The sequence below is a fragment of the Salmo trutta genome, chromosome 37 (assembly GCF_901001165.1).
Source record: "Salmo trutta chromosome 37, fSalTru1.1, whole genome shotgun sequence".
In the NCBI taxonomy this organism is placed as follows: Eukaryota; Metazoa; Chordata; class Actinopteri; order Salmoniformes; family Salmonidae; genus Salmo; species Salmo trutta.
This window is the reverse complement of record NC_042993.1, coordinates 17,847,171-17,863,865: the sequence shown is the minus strand read 5'-3', so window position 1 is coordinate 17,863,865 and position 16,695 is coordinate 17,847,171. Positions and strand designations below refer to the sequence as shown.

The 16,695-nt window shown below is 50.3% G+C and overlaps 1 protein-coding gene across 1 annotated transcript in view; it reads right to left on the bottom strand.

Moving 5' to 3' along the window:
- Positions 1-246: 246 nt before the first annotated feature.
- Positions 247-16,695, bottom strand: part of LOC115176381 (nectin-2) — a 61,137-nt gene continuing 44,688 nt past the window's right edge. Inside the window, exons 2-7 of the mRNA XM_029736379.1 lie at positions 14,330-14,439; positions 12,690-12,939; positions 11,241-11,549; positions 10,911-11,028; positions 10,395-10,543; positions 247-1,459 (exon numbers count right to left, since the gene is read on the bottom strand). Of these exons, the coding sequence (XP_029592239.1) occupies positions 861-1,459; positions 10,395-10,543; positions 10,911-11,028; positions 11,241-11,549; positions 12,690-12,939; positions 14,330-14,439 (1,535 nt within the window). The 3' untranslated portion in view covers positions 247-860. The remainder of the gene's footprint in view (positions 1,460-10,394; positions 10,544-10,910; positions 11,029-11,240; positions 11,550-12,689; positions 12,940-14,329; positions 14,440-16,695) is intronic.

Below are 16,695 nucleotides of genomic sequence, written 5' to 3'. Positions count from 1 at the left end.
CTAATCCCTCTCTCCGGAGATGAGAGAACAGCTGTATGGTTTCCCTCTATCCATTCCCTCCCTCCTGTCCCTCTATCAATTCCCTTTCATGCACGGTCTTCATCTAGATGACTACCCCTCCTTCAGTAAGTTGTTTATCATTTCAGAATGTCCCAAACTAAATTCTGCGCATACTTCCAGTTGATGGCACAATAGCAGAGAGAAAATGAGGTAGAAAGAGGCCTACTGCAACATACAGACACGAGAGAGAGTTTGACATTTTACTTTAACCACAACTACATCGACCACTTCCCCTGCCAAACTTCCTGTTCCCTTCCCCAGTAATATCACATACAGCAGAAACAAGACTACTGTAGCCGGAACAAACGTTGTCCCATAGGAGAGAGACGAGAATAGCAGGCAGCAGATACCATCGTGACACCCCTTACATTGCTACTGTGCATTTAGTGGAGATAAGAGTGAATATTTTAGTGAGGAGTTTCTCTAGCTAGCGAGGGAACGGCTGCATGGAGATGCCATTTTACCCACAAGTCCCTACTACAATGTGTCTCTCTGGAGGCTTCAATCTCCAAGGTCCCTAAACTACAGAAATGAGGAACACAACAGACAGAGCAGCGATGTGAGAAAGATAGTTTCAGGATTTCTTTTTGGTAGATAGATATCAAGTGATCCACTTTTCATATTGGGACCAGAGAAAAATACTTGTTTTATCAATGCACCAGTCCTCCATCTTGTTTCTGTACATTCCCTCCCTCAGCCACTTCATTCAGTTCATCTTGTTTCTGTACATTCCCTCCCTCAGCCACTTCCTTTCATCCCGCTTTCCCTTCCTCCTCCTCCTCTTCCTCTGCCCGTTCTCTCTACACGTACACGGCAGTCCGTGAGATGACCGACCCGTCGCGCTGAGACTCCATGTCGTCGTCAAGGTAACCGCTCATGATTCCATCCTGGTCATGTGGTGGGCGGAGCTGCAGGATGGGCCCGCCGCCTCCAAAGTGGTCGTAACTCTCCTCGTCGTCCTCCAGCTGGTCAAACTTCCTTCGCTCTGCCTCGTCCAGCTCGCCGCTCAGCAGGATGTCCTGCGCCGTGGGCGCCGTGGCAACCCCCCCCTCACCACGCCCCCCCAGGTGCAGCGGCACGTGTTGATTGACCTTGTCAGTCAGGCCATCATGGGCGGAGCCCTCCTTGTAGACGTAGATGGGGCTGTTGTTGTTGCCGCCAGCCCCGTTGCCCCCGGCACCAGCACCCGTCCCGTTCTTGCTCCCCTTCCTACCGGCGCCGAAGAGACGCGACTTTATGTCGTAGGAGCTGTGGTTTGGGTTGCCACGGTAACCCTGCTGTTGCCTGCGGCTTCGGGTGACCAGGACGGCGATAAGGGCGGCGACGAGGATGAGGGCCAGAAGGGAGCCAATCACAGCACCTGCCACCACGGCCGCGTTGGAGTGGACCACAGAGGGTTCTGTAGGAAGGGAAGGGAGAGGAGAGAAAAAGAGGATGAGACCAGTGGAGGAAAGCAGATTGAGAAAGAAAGCAGATGGAGAGGGAAAATAAAGAAAGAGGACAAGAGGGAGGAGGGAGGGCGAGAAGAAGAGGAGGGGTTGGATGATGTCAGTAGTCTGCACTGTATTCCATGTGATGTGTTTTTGCATGTGGGAGTGAAGGTGCTGAGGCTTTAACAGCAGTGTTTAACATCACTGGCATTTCCTACTCTCCCTCTGAGATGCTCTTGTCCCCATTCCCTCACAAAACGCCCTAATAACGTCAGAGCAACATTTCAACAAGGTCTCTGCAACATCAAGGCAACGTGCCAATGACGTCTCCTCCTAAACTGTGTGAGGGCAGTGTGGAGGTTCTCTTTAGTCTCAGCCCCCTCACCCCTAAAATAGCAGAACGACTGAGCAAAAGCAAAAGACATCCTCTGGAGTCCAGAGGGCAAGAACAGGTGGAGGGCTATGCAGGAGGACAGGACAGGAGGATGATAAATGGATGGAGGGATGCAGCCAGGGATGAAGGAGAAGAGGAGGAGGATGCAGGGTGGTGGTGACTGACAGAGCGAGACAGCAGAATGACAACTCCTGCTTCAAGCTACTATAGTGTAGAACAGGGGACAGTCCGTCTGCCCTCTCTCTCCCCTAGCTACTGAACACCCAGCTCTGTTGTATAAGCCCCGGACGGTGCGCGTTTTCCCTCATACCTAGTTTGGTCATATTGCAAGGCTCATGACTCCAGATACAAGACACACCGGCTGGTGAGATTGCTAGTTATTTGCAACCCCTCTCTACCGCTTTCTTAGCCATCTCTCCCATCCTCCTCCATCTACTACACCCTCTCATGTTCCCCACACCACACCCCCCCTCCCTCAGCCCCTACTCAGTTTCTCTTTCCACACACACTTCTCACTTGTACACACGCACCCCCCCCCCCCACAGTAGCTAAACCTTTCCATTGATACATGACCATGAGACATGGTCCTCCAATCCGTCCTATAATAAAAACACAGGAACTGCATTTACACCTCTGTCTCCAGTGGACCCAGAAGACCTAGAGCCTCAGTACCTGGAGGTGCTAAAGGATGGAGTAGATACAAGTGTCCCCTAAACACTGATCCAGGGTCAGGGGCCACATTCATCAAGATTGTCTCCGAGTAAGAGTGCGGATCTAAGATCAGTCCCCCCTGTCCATGTAATCTATATCATTATGATTTAGAAGGCAAAACTGATCAAGGATCAGTAGTGAGACGCTTTATTAATACAGGCCCTGATATTATCTAATCCTCCCAATGGTTAAAGGTTGGTTAATTAATCTGGTACTAGATATGTGGTTCGGGGCAAAAAGGTTGGTGTCTGGTCAGTAGAGCGCTAGTAGAGGACAGTAGAGCAGAGGACGCTAGAGCAGAGGTCGCTAGCAGAGCGCTAGTAGAGGACAGTAGAGCAGAGGACGCTAGAGCAGAGGACGCTAGCAGAGCGCTAGTAGAGGACGGCAGAGTGTTAGTAGTGCGCTAGAGCAGAGGCCGCTAGAGCAGAGAGCGCTAGAGCAAAGGGCGCTAGAGCAAAGGGCGCTAGAGCAAAGGGCGCTAGGGCGCTAGAGCAGAGGGCGCTAGAGCGCTAGAGCAAAGGACGCTAGAGCAAAGGATGCTAGAGCAGAGGACGCTAGAGCTCTAGAGCAGAGGACGCTAGAGCAGAGGACGCTAGAGCTCTAGAGCAAAGGATGCTAGAGCAGAGGACGCTAGAGCTCTAGAGCAAAGGATGCTAGAGCAGAGGACGCTAGAGCTCTAGAGCAGAGGACGCTAGAGCAGAGGACGCTAGAGCGCTAGTAGAGGACGGCAGAGTGCTAGTGTAACCGATGTGAAATGGCTAGTTAGTTAGCGGTGGTGCGCGCTAATAGCGTTTCAATCAGTGACGTCACTCGCTCTGAGACTTGAAGTAGGGTTTCCCCTTGCGTTGCAAGGGCCGCGGCTTTTGTGGCGCGATGGGTAACGATGCTTCGTGGGTGTCAGTTGTTGATGTGTGCAAGGGTCCCTGGTTCGAGCCCAGGTTGGGGCGAAGAGAGGGACGGAACCTACACTGTTACACTAGTAGAGGACGGCAGAGCAGAGGGCGCTAGAGCAGAGGGCGCTAGAGCAGAGGGCGCTAGAGCAGAGGGCGCTAGAGCAGAGGGCGCTAGAGCAGAGGGCGCTAGAGCAGAGGACGCTAGAGCAGAGGACGCTAGAGCAGAGGACGCTAGCAGAGGATGGCAGAGCGCTAGTAGTGCGCTAGAGCAGAGGACGCTAGAGCAGAGGGCGCTAGAGTGCTAGTGCAGAGGACGGCTAGAGCAGAGGGCGCTAGAGTGCTAGTGCAGAGGACGCTAGTGCAGAGGGCGCTAGAGCGCTAGAGCAGAGGACACTAGAGCAGAGGGCGCTAGAGCGCTAGTAGAGGACGGCAGAGCGCTAGTAGTGCGCTAGAGCAGAGGACGCTAGAGCAGAGGACGCTAGAGCGCAAGCTAAGAACATTAGAGCGCTAGCAGAGGACGCTAGTAGAGGACGCTAGCAGTGCGCTAGTAGAGGACGCTAGCAGTGCGCTAGTAGAGGACGCTAGCAGTGCGCTAGTAGAGGACGCTAGCAGTGCGCTAGTACAGGACGCTAGCAGTGCGCTAGTACAGGACGCTAGCAGAGGGCGGCAGAGCGCTAGCAGAGGGCGGCAGAGCGCTAGCAGAGGGCGGCAGAGCGCTAGCAGAGGGCGGCAGAGCGCTAGCAGAGGGCGGCAGAGTGCTAGTAGAGGACGGCAGTGTTGTGTCCCAAGGTTTCACTAAACAGCTTCCTGTAAAGGAATGCTTCCTCTCCCACGGTGTTTGGCCTTTTAAACAGCACGGGACAAGCTCTCACCAGCATGATCACACACAACATATGTTTTACTATCCTTGTGGGGACCTAAAATGGATTTCCATTCAAAATCCTATTTTCCCCAACCCCTAAGCTTAACATAGCTTTTGTCCTCATGGGGATGTGGGAAATCTCCCCACGAGAGAGAATTTTGCTTACACACACACACACACACACACACACACACACACACAGGGGAGACGCTTCTCCCAGTCAGGCAGTAAACACACTGAGCACAACGCCTTGGGAATAGCGGTACACAATCCTCTCAATGAAAAATGCACTCATATCTTCCTCACTCTCACTGGACTGGTGCAACAAAGTTTCTCTGGACCCCCGCAAGCTCAGCCCCCCCCCCCCCAAATATAATTGAATGCGTCAGCCAGAGAGCCACTCACAAAGTTTAGACAAACAATCACTATCCACGATGCTGAAAGGGTCTATACAGCTGCCTATCAAAACCACGATAGGCTTTCTGTGGTGTCAGGGCATGTAGCCTATAGCTTTACTTAATGGATAAATGTTTATTGAAGGCCATCATTTGGTCATCATTTTCTCATGTTAAGCCTAACATTTCACGAAGCTATACACGTTGTTGTAGGGCATCCATTTAGATTACATTCTTGCCACCAGACAGCAATTACTTGTTCAGTAATTAAAAGCTGGAAATTCAAACATTGCAGATGGTAAAATACATGTTCAATACAACAGCATACTAATCAGCAACCAATTGATGTATTCTTTTGATACACAACTGTCCTGTATATCCTACCTGAACATGCATGACATGAGCCATTCCACGGGCTCTCTCCCAGCTTGGATAGAAAGTTGTGTAAAACCAATCTCTTTTTTTCTATGTAGAGGCCTATAGTTGCTACAGTATGCGGCTGCGTCTGCTTGCATTTTTGTGTACAAATGTTTAGCACAGCCTGTAGGTCCAGGTTACAGGCCCGACTGTTTTCTATACTGACAACCCAGACAGTCCATTGCGCTGCACACAATTTAAACTTAGTCTTGAATGACACATGTCAAGATATACCAGAGATAAGGGACTGTTGGTATTGCAACCACACAACTCAAATGCCGGTTCACCAGTATGTATAGAATCACAACATGCTTGTTTTGTTTCAACTCTCAAGAACAATTGTCCGCTGAAGATAATAATCTGTTTGCATCTGCCAGTTTATTGGCTGTCCAGTATCCAGACGACCTGTCCCAGAGCTTCCTATTCGGTTCATCTCTTTCCGTAACCTGTGAGTCCGGCAATTAAGGAGAATGCGAGAGGCTTAATTAAAGATTTTGCAGAACTGCTAGATTTGAAGCACCACTCCATTCTGCCCAGTTCCCCTCGTCTTGCTACGGCAATCAAGATGTTTATAACCATCCCTGTAACTGTCGCTTCTGCAGAGAGATGGTTTTCTGAACTAAAACGCATAAAGACCTACTTAAGAAGCATTAGGCTCTCGATCCGACATACGTTTTTTTAACTCCTGAGTAAGCTCCACTCACTGCACTGGCGCCGTCGTAGCCTTGACAACCGCATTTGTTCACCGATATCCCCTTATACTTTCAACCAGTTCAGGCCTGAGCACTTTGATCAGTCACATTCTTGAAGCCCAAGAAACAAATGCTTAGCTTCATTGTACATTAAAAAGATTCGTAATGTATTTTTAGAGAGTTACTGTCACAATTATTTATGTCAGACAGGTGCATAGGGCCAACGACAGAAACAACCCCAGAAAGTACACTATGCATCGCTCCAGCACAAAAACCACTGGCTGAGGAAAATGATGCTTTTTAGAAATTGCGTCATGCACGACCATAAGCTCCAAGTAACCGCAAGTAATGAGAGAGATGGGGCGGAAATAACGCCTGCTGCCGCCCGCCTCCTAAAGACATGCAGCAGCCCCCCACCGCACATCATGGGAGAAGAATGATTGGCTGGTTTCTTCACAGAGAGAGAGATGGTCAGCAGCAGTACTGAATGTGACTTACTGAATGGTCTGGATCAGTCTATTTATACATGTCTCTGGTCTTGATCATGTCTTACTGAGGGGTGGAGGGATGGCAGAGGGCAGTCAGGCCTGCAGGCTGGAGAGGAACAAACTACATCCTCTCTGTATGCATGGCCAAAGACTGACAGACTGGGAGGAAAACAGAACGAAGATGCATCCTCTGAAGGGGGGCTGACACCACTACAGGGGAATATGTGAAATAGGAAGGATGCAGGTTAACTCATTAAGAGGGGCTGATTTTGACGTGATACCATTGCAGGGGAATAGGGGAAATGGAAAGGAAAAAGGTTTGTCTTCTGAGCGAGTGGGGAAGGATTTTGATGTGACACCAGTGCAGGGCAATATTGGAGAGACCAGGTCTGGAGACAGTGGTGATGTCAGAAAATGTGTTAGCCAACTGTGGCGGAGCAGGATCCAGTACAGGATCATGGGAGCTAAGCAGTAATTTAGAGAGCTGGTATTTAAGAAAAGGAGAGACCAGCTCAGCAAGATGAGAGAGAGCGATAGGGAGAGGGTAAGGGAGGATGAGAGAGATAGGGGGAGAGGGTAAGGGGGATGAGAGAGAGAGAGCATATGAGAGAGAAAGTAAGGGAGATAGAGAGAATGGGATGAGAGAGAGGGGGGAGAGTGGACAGAGGAAGAGTGAGAGACGGGGTGAGAGGGAGATAGAGGGGAAAGGGAGACTGGCTCAGTGCTGTGGGCTGGTATTTGAGAAAGACAGAGAGAGGGGGTCTCAGAGAGGGCTAACGGCATGTCTTTCCACTGAGCACAGATCAGTACAGTGTTGTAGGAGCCTGATAGAGGTCAGTTATAGAGGACCGGACCAGGGGCAGGGACACAGACAGACAAAAGAGACAGGTCCCAGGTCAGCTCGAAACCCTGTGCAGGGCTCTCTGCGTCAGTTGTCACACAGCTGGGGGCAGGACAGGAGCAGCAGCAGGACAGGAGCAGCAGCAGGACAGGAGCCTGCTCTAGCCTGGTGCAGACGCTGGCCATTTCACGGCCACGTCCCCTCTCAGCCCTGGTTGGACACAGCTCCACTGCATTAGCACTCCATCTGTATTCACACTACCTCTCTCTCCGTCTCAGTCTTTCTCTGTGTGGGCCTGCACTCAGTTCATTCATCCCCCGTTTTACTGTCTTACTCACTGAGGGGGAATGACAGGAGAAGAGAAGAGAAGGAGATGACGAGTGGGGGAGTAGGTCGGGGAGTAGGTCGGGGAGTAGGTCGGGGAGTAGGTCGTTTTGCCCCTGAGCAAGGCAGTTAACCCACTGCTCCTCGATGACGTGGATGTCGATTAAGGCAGACCCCTGCACTTCTCTTCAGAGGGGTTGGGTTAAATGCGGAAGACACATTTCAGTTGAATGCATTCAGTTGAATGCATTCAGTTGTACGCATTCAGTTGTACAACTGACTAGGCATCCCCCTTTCCCTTTAGCAGGAGAGAGTACAAGGAGTAGATGAAGGGGGAGGGAGGAAGAGGACAGAGGGAGTTAAGAGGGAAAGAATTTAGGGGTGTTGGACCAAAGAGGAGAGAGAGGGAGGACAGGAAATCATTCTGGGAGACAGGAAAGGACAGCAGAGTTTATAGGAGACAGGATGATGAGGGGGAGGACAGAAGAGAGGGAGTTAAGAAGGAGAAGCAGCCAGGAGCTGAAGCAGCAGAGGCCGACTGATCCGCTCAGAAAGGATAGAGTGAGACTCCAACACTACACACTCACAGCACCGTCAGCCTGCTCGCTCTCACACACACACACACACACACTAATCAGAGAGAGCGAGAGAGAAAATGGAGGGGGTGATAGTGGTAGAGAAGAAGCAGCGCCATAGATTCCCATAGGGGTTTTAAATGGCATCAGCATCCTGTTCCCCTCTCACCCCCCTCGTTATTCTAAAAGCAGCCACTCTCGCTCTCTACCAACCCTTCCCCTTTCTCTCCATCTCACTCGTTCAATCACCCCTTTTTCTCCTCTCTACCTCCCTCCAGCCACCTGCCCTGTACCCATAGCCAGCCCTGTACCCATAGCCAGCCCTGTACCCATAGCCAGCCCTGTACCCATAGCCAGCCCTGTACCCATAGCCAGCCCTGTACCCATAGCCAGCCCTGTACCCATAGCCAGCCCTGTAATACCCTGTGGGCCTGCATGGGGACGTCCATTATGTTCCAGAGAGATGCTAGTGGCCCATTAGAGAGAACACATTAGTAGCATGGGGAGGTGAGGGACGGAGGGAGGGAGGGAGGGAGCGAGGGAGGTGGCTTTTAAAACACATTCACCAGTGAATTGCACTTTTTGTCCATTTGTCCTGCATTCCCCCGTGTCAGCACAAAACAACTTCAGGTAAAGTGCAGATCAGGGCGGCGGATATATTTTTTATAAGAGAGAGAGAGAGCAAGGTGGAACTCGTGGAGGGGGAGCTAAAGCTGTAGAGGGATGGAGGGATAGATGGACGGAGTGTTATTTATTTAAACGGGTGCGGTCGACCGAACATCTCAAGTGGTGTAGTGGTTGTCTAGTCACAGTACACAACAAGGAGATAGCAAGGTTGAGTTTCAGTCCAATGCAAACCGTACCCTCAAACCAAACCTGCCAGTGTGTGGAGACCTGAAACTGTCTCTGATGATGCAATACATTCTAACAGTAGATGAACAGACGAGTGGAGCTCAAACATCACAGCTAGGATCCATGGGTATGAACAGAAGGAGAGGATTACATGCAAACAAGGAGGGATGGGTGATAAGGTTTCAAAGGGTAGAGGATGGATAGATGGAAAACCAAAACAGAGGAAGAGAGGCCCAGTAAACTGCCCCCCAACCACTAACCCCAGGGACAGAGCATGCTGTTCTCCCTGACTACAGGCAAGCATCACCACATCCTCTCTGTCTGTCTGTCTGTCTGTCTGTCTGTCTGTCTCTCACATGTCTGTCTGACTCTCACATGTCTGTCTGTCTGTCTGACTCTCACATGTCTGTCTGTCTGTCTGACTCTCACATGTCTGTCTGTCTGTCTGACTCTCACCTGTCTGTCTGTCTGTCTGACTCTCACCTGTCTGTCTGTCTGACTCTCACCTGTCTGTCTGTCTGTCTGTCTGACTCTCACCTGTCTGTCTGTCTGTCTGTCTGACTCTCACCTGTCTGTCTGTCTGTCTGTCTGACTCTCACCTGTCTGTCTGTCTGTCTGTCTGTCTGTCTGTCTGTCTGTCTGACTCTCACCTGTCTGTCTGTCTGTCTGTCTGTCTCTCACATGTCTGTCTGTCTGTCTGACTCTCACATGTCTGTCTGTCTGTCTGACTCTCACATGTCTGTCTGTCTGACTCTCACCTGTCTGTCTGTCTGTCTGACTCTCACCTGTCTGTCTGTCTGTCTGACTCTCACATGTCTGTCTGTCTGTCTGACTCTCACCTGTCTGTCTGTCTGTCTGACTCTCACCTGTCTGTCTGTCTGTCTGACTCTCACATGTCTGTCTGTCTGTCTGACTCTCACCTGTCTGTCTGTCTGTCTGACTCTCACCTGTCTGTCTGTCTGTCTGTCTGACTCTCACCTGTCTGTCTGTCTGTCTGTCTGTCTGACTCTCACCTGTCTGTCTGTCTGTCTGTCTGACTCTCACCTGTCTGTCTGTCTGTCTGTCTGACTCTCACCTGTCTGTCTGTCTGTCTGTCTGACTCTCACCTGTCTGTCTGTCTGTCTGTCTGTCTGTCTGACTCTCACCTGTCTGTCTGTCTGTCTGACTCTCACCTGTCTGTCTGTCTGTCTGTCTGTCTGTCTGTCTGTCTGTCTCTCACCTGTCTGTCTGTCTGTCTGTCTGTCTGTCTGTCTGTCTGTCTGTCTGTCTGTCTGTCTGTCTGTCTGTCTGTCTGTCTGTCTGTCTGTCTGTCTGTCTGTCTGTCTGTCTGTCTGTCTGTCTGTTAACCAAGCATGCCTGCATGTGTAGTAAGTGTGTTTTCAGGTGTGTGTCCAGGTGTGTTTGTAGCATAGCATGCACATGTGTATGATTACAGTCATTTCAGGTGTGTGTGGACTCACCTCTGACCATAACAGTGACCTGGTCCTTGCCGATGCCCAGGCGGTTCTTGACCTCGCAGACGAAGGTTGTGTTGGCCTGCTCGTCCACCTTCAGCACGGTCAGCACGTTTTCTTTTACCTGCACTGTGTCTGGCATCTGACCGGACATACTGGGGGTAGAGGGAGAGGAGAGAGTGGAAGAGAGGGAGGAAAACATAAGTATTGGAACCTGGCCCAGATCTCCCTACTTTCAACTTCCACCTTTTCATACCTCTAAAAACGTCATACAGGTAAGTGATTATGGAGGAGCCAGTCAGGACACTGCAGGCTTGTTGTTTCTACTGCGGTTAAACTCCACTATGGAAACATACACCATTTCTCCATCATCAAGATAAGAGGCCAGTGGCTGTGGAGTTGATTATTATTATTATCATAATACTATCTGTGGTTTATAGTGGCCTGTGGATAGAGTGGTAACTAAACAAGGAGAGAGAGACCGAGACTGACAAAGAGACAGGCCGACGGACAGACACTCACGTTTTCCATGTGATGGTGGTAGGGATGGGGTTGGCAGTAGCCTGACAGGTCAGAGCCACGTTGGTCCGACCCACGTACCAGTTATTATCATAGTCCACGATGGTCACCTGTGGGGGGTCTGAGAGAGAGAGAGAGAGGTTAATTAGTGGGACTTCCTACACAGAGAAAATAGTTGTATTTGGATGCATATGCAACATTAAAAAAGGTCTGACAATACGGTCTGCATGAGTAAGAGTGTGTGTGTGTGTGTGTGTGTGTGTGTGTGTGTGTGTGTGTGTGTGTGTGTGTGTGTGTGATGCATGTGTGCACCAGTGTGTGCAGTGGCCTTACACTCGATGGCCAGTTTCATCAGGAAGCTCTCAGGCTTGGCCTGGGTCCGATGGGACACCAAACAGCTGATGTCTTTGCCGTTGTCTGCTGCAGTGGGAACCAGCATGTACTGGCTGGTTATCGTCACGGTGTTGTCAGCGCCCGCCGTAGAGGCGGAGGTAGCGTTGCCGTTGACAGCCGTCACCCATGCGATCTGGGCAGCAGGGCGACCGTCGGCCGACTCACAGCGGGCCACAGCAACTGGCTGGGCTCCCGTGGCAACAGTGGAGGCTATCACTGTTACTCCAGAGGCAGAGTTCCTGGGTTTGGCTGATGAAGGGATAGAGGGAAGAGAGAGAGAATAATTAATGAATACCAATATTGATAAACGACTAGACCGGCGAAAACAAGACAGACTCTATCTGTTTGTTCCCCCCCTTCTCTCTCTCTGTCCATGGCTGTTGAATGTGAATAGAGCAATCAGGACAAGAGCCGACACCAAGCATGACAAGCAGCCGGATCAATAAACCCCCGAGGGGAGAGCTCGGTCCAGGTTAGAGCAATGGTTCTAACCCATTAACAGAAACACAATTGATCTGACAATACCACTTATAATAGCAATTAAGCTGCTTGGACAGGATTTTAACCTGCAGGGTAGAGGTCGGATGGGATGGGGGTAGAGGTCGGATGGGATGGGGGTAGAGGTCGGATAGGATGGGGGTAGAGGTCGGATGGGATGGGGTAGAGGTCAGATGGGGTAGAGGTCAGATGGGATGGGGGTAGAGGTCGGATGGGGGTAGAGGTCGGATGGGGGTAGAGGTCGGATGGGGGTAGAGGTCGGATGGGGGTAGAGGTCAGATGGGGTTAGAGGTCGGATGGGGTTAGAGGTCGGATGGGGTTAGAGGTCGGATGGGGTTAGAGGTCAGATGGGGTTAGAGGTCAGATGGGGTTAGAGGTCAGATGGGATGGGGGTAGAGGTCGGATGGGATGGGGGTAGAGGTCGGATGGGATGGGGGTAGAGGTCAGATGGGGTTAGAGGTCAGATGGGGTTAGAGGTCAGATGGGGTTAGAGGTCAGATGGGATGGGGGTAGAGGTCGGATGGGATGGGGGTAGAGGTCGGATGGGATGGGGGTAGAGGTCGGATGGGATGGGGGTAGAGGTCGGATGGGATGGGGGTATAGGTCAGATGGGATGGGGGTATAGGTCAGATGGGATGGGGGTATAGGTCAGATGGGAGTAGAGGATGGGATGGGGGTAGAGGTCGGATGGGATGGGGGTATAGGTCAGATGGGATGGGGGTATAGGTCAGATGGGATGGGGGTAGAGGTCGGCACAAGAGCACTCACAGATACATAACAGAACATGGACACACACACACACACACACACACACACACACACACACACACACACACGAGACTAGGGAAACAGAAACACACATCCTAAAAAGACACAGACATACGGTCCTACCTAGCATGACGAGGGAGGTGACACCCTGTTCGTTGCCGCTGGGGTAGGTGGCGTATTCACAGATGTATTTCCCCTCGTCAGTCATCTTGACGTCCGAGATCTGGATGGAGGGGTTGCTGAGGGAGGGGGGGTCCGTCGTGAAGCTGACCCGCCCCTTCAGGGGCGATGTGGGGTAACTTGCCCCAAAGTTAGGGTGGTACACGGCGATGTTGAGTCGCTCGCCCTCCTTCGGCTCATAGATCCAGGACACCTGCGTAGACGAGTCAAGTTCTTTCATTCAAATATTACACAACCTGTCAAAAAGGGGTCAATAAATAACAGTGACTCTTAATCTTTTCTTTGTGAACATGTATTACTATCTACCAGATGTGTGGACTCGAGTCACAAATATGATGACTTGCAACTCGACTTTAACACCAATGACTCGTGACTTGACCTTGAGCCTTTTGACTCGACCTGACTTGATATCCTCCTCAAGCCCAAATATTAAAAATGATGCTATTAAAAAAGTGTGCAGCGCATCAACTCTTCATTTAACAGATTACAGTTTGAATCGGACAGCAGCCAATCAAATTGTGCCAGCTGAGAAAAAGTTGTGCGTGGCAGTGCAGAGGAACGTCGGCGGGTGAATTCAGATGGAGTCCTTGGAAAGATGATACCCAAAATTATTATTTTCAGATATAAATACTACGCTGTAGTCAACAAAAAACGGATTGCAACTTGCAAAATATGTAGGAAAATATGTTCGACATTTGAAGCTGCACAAAGACCGGTAAGTCGTGGCTAATATAGCCGACATCTATATATAACTTCACTAGTGTATCATGTAGGCTAATGTAACGTTAAATCAATGAGCCTCCACACAGTCAGTCAGTGCGAGAACGTGATCATTGCACCCAAGATTGAGCTACTACTGGCTAGGCAGTTGGTAGCCTAAACCCTGCCTGATGTTACTGCTGTTCCTAAAACCATTGACATACGTTAGCCTACTGTAACCACACACAGAGAGTGTGTGTGTGTGTGTGTGTGTGTGTGTGTGTGTGTGTTAAGGTTGGGCGATTGTGTACAAGCCTACATCGCCCGACTGCGCCCCATATAGATCCTCGATAGTCGACCACTATTGGGGGGGGGTTCTCATGGCTGCCCATGTATTTCCATGGAAATATAACGCTTATTTGGAAAGTAATAAATATATAGATGTTTTTAAAAGCATTCGTGATTTGCGTGAATGTAATATACTAACTTACTCTTGTTAAAAATATGAAATGGTATTACATTTGGTGAAGAGCACATTATGACATGTTTAGGACTCGAAACTCAAATTTTAGGACTTGAGACTTGACTCGGACTTGCCTGTCTTGACTTGAGACTTACTTGTGACTTTGTAAAACAATGACTTGGTCCCACCTCTGCTACCTACACTATGGTAGATATCAGACAATCCAAGTACAGTGCTCGTAAACCTGGATGATCAGGGACAAGTGTTGTTGTTAATGGAAATGGACGTAAATTGTTATGACGGTAAAATCCACGAGTCCAGACATTAGTTCCTGTATGTGTGTCTGATCATTTAGGACTTTCTTCTCATGTTGTAAAAACGTATCCATTTGTCTACATACGAGTTCCTGTCTGACACTGACCTGTGTGAGCTGTATCCCTACAGCGTCTGTGAAGGCACACCTCAGGTTGACCGCCTGGCTGGGGTAGGACATCACTTCTGGTTCCACCTTCACCTGCTGAGACACCGCCCCTGGGAAGAAGAGGAGAGGACGTTAGTGCACCTTTCACCACGGCTTCCTGTTTTCCCCTCCACGTTCTACGTCAGAGGCCATGAAGGAAAGGGGAGTAGGAGAGGAAGCTTGTTGAGACTATTGGGACCAGACCCCAGCCCCAGTCTGCCTGATGAGAGGAAGCTTGTTGAGACTATTGGGACCAGGCCCCAGCCCCAGTCTGCCTGATGAGAGGAAGCTTGTTGAGACTATTGGGACCAGACCCCAGCCCCAGTCTGCCTGATGAGAGGAAGCTTGTTGAGACTATTGGGACCAGACCCCAGCCCCAGTCTGCCTGATGAGAGGAAGCTTGTTGAGACTATTGGGACCAGGCCCCAGCCCCAGTCTGCCTGATGAGAGGAAGCTTGTTGAGACTATTGGGACCAGGCCCCAGCCCCAGTCTGCCTGATGAGAGGAAGCTTGTTGAGACTATTGGGACCAGGCCCCAGCCCAGTCTGCCTGATGAGAGGAAGCTTGTTGAGACTATTGGGACCAGGCCCCAGCCCCAGTCTGCCTGATGAGAGGAAGCTTGTTGAGACTATTGGGACCAGGCCCCAGCCCCAGTCTGCCTGATGAGAGGAAGCTTGTTGGGACTATTGGGACCAGGCCCCAGCCCCAGTCTGCCTGATGAGAGGAAGCTTGTTGGGACTATTGGGACCAGGCCCCAGCCCCAGTCTGCCTGATGAGAGGAAGCTTGTTGGGACTATTGGGACCAGGCCCTAGTCTGTCCAATGACAGATTGTAGTTTTGTGGAATGGTCTGGTACGCCATTAGACTACCTAGAGTAAGCAAGTAGGTCAACGCTCCAGGAGTCTGCTAGAGGGGTGTGTGTGCGCCTCCCCATTCTAGCGATGAGTGGAGGAAACAGGACATGTAGTGAAGAGGAAAAAGGCCAGTCCGCTCCACACCGGTCATAAATCATTTGGATGGATTATGCTTTTCTAGAACCAGCCATTTACTCTGGGCTCACACACACACACACACACGCTGTGTACAGGGATTGGTGTGCGTTTGTGTACATGTTTTTCTACATTTTCAGGACCAAAACGTCCTGACAAGTCACCAGAAGGTGTCTTTCGTGCATGTCTGCGTGAGAATGTAATTAACTGTATGAATGAGTGTGCATCGGTGTGCCTGTCTTGTCTACCTGTTCTACGTAAAGACAAATCATCTGCTGCGACACACCTGTCAATGTTTACCAACATTTCAATCTCTCTCTCTGCGTGTGTGTGTTCCCATATTGTGTAGCCACATGCTTCTTAATATGATGCACACACACACACACACACACCGAAGTGATTGATACGCCGATTAATTTTAGCATCATAACTGGTTCTACTGGTTTGTCCATCCTCCCAGAAACTACGGTGGAAGACTGGAGAAGAAGGTGGGGTGGAAAACACACCATCCCTATAGAGTCACGAGTCAAAGGCCAGGACTGACGGTCTTCTCTGGTGGTGGTTATGAGCAATCCACACAGCCTACCTCTGCTACCATGGTCTTTAAACGGGAAGACACACACACACACACACACACACACACACACACACAGAAGATAGACAGACAGGGAAAGAGAGAAAGAAAGACAGAAAGAGACAGGGAAAGAGAGAAAGAAAGACAGAAAGAGACAGGGAAAGAGAGAAAGAAAGACAGAGAGAGAGACAAAGAGAGAGAAACAAAGAGAGAGAGAGAGAGAGAGAGAGAGACAAAGAGAGAGAGTCAGAGAGAGAGAGACAAAGAGAGAGACAGAGAGAGAGAGACAAAGAGAGAGACAGAGAGAGAGAGAAAGACAGAGAGAAAGACAGAGAGAAAGACAGAGATGGCGTGAGAAAGAAGAGAGCGGGAGAGAGCAAAGAAAACAAGCAAGGCATTTCCTAGAATTACCCACCATCTCTCCCAGCACTGACCCAATGTCAGATTCAAACCACAAAATAACCCTTCTGCAACCACATAACCTCTTTACAACCACCCACCCACCCGGAGACTCTGCTGCCATGACTGAACAGAGCCAGAGGCACTGGTATTCCCCTCATAGTATTAACAGCATTAGGTTGATGAAAGCATGGGGCCAAAGGGAGTTTCCACCATATTCCTTCACAGATAAGGTTCATTTCTTATACTGACAAATCAATGAGGGGGAGTGAGGTGAATGAGTCAGTCCACGGGGTGAAGGGTTCAGAATCTGAGCGTGTTCTAGCTGGATCCTGGTGCCTCTCCAGACCTTGAAGACCTGTGTG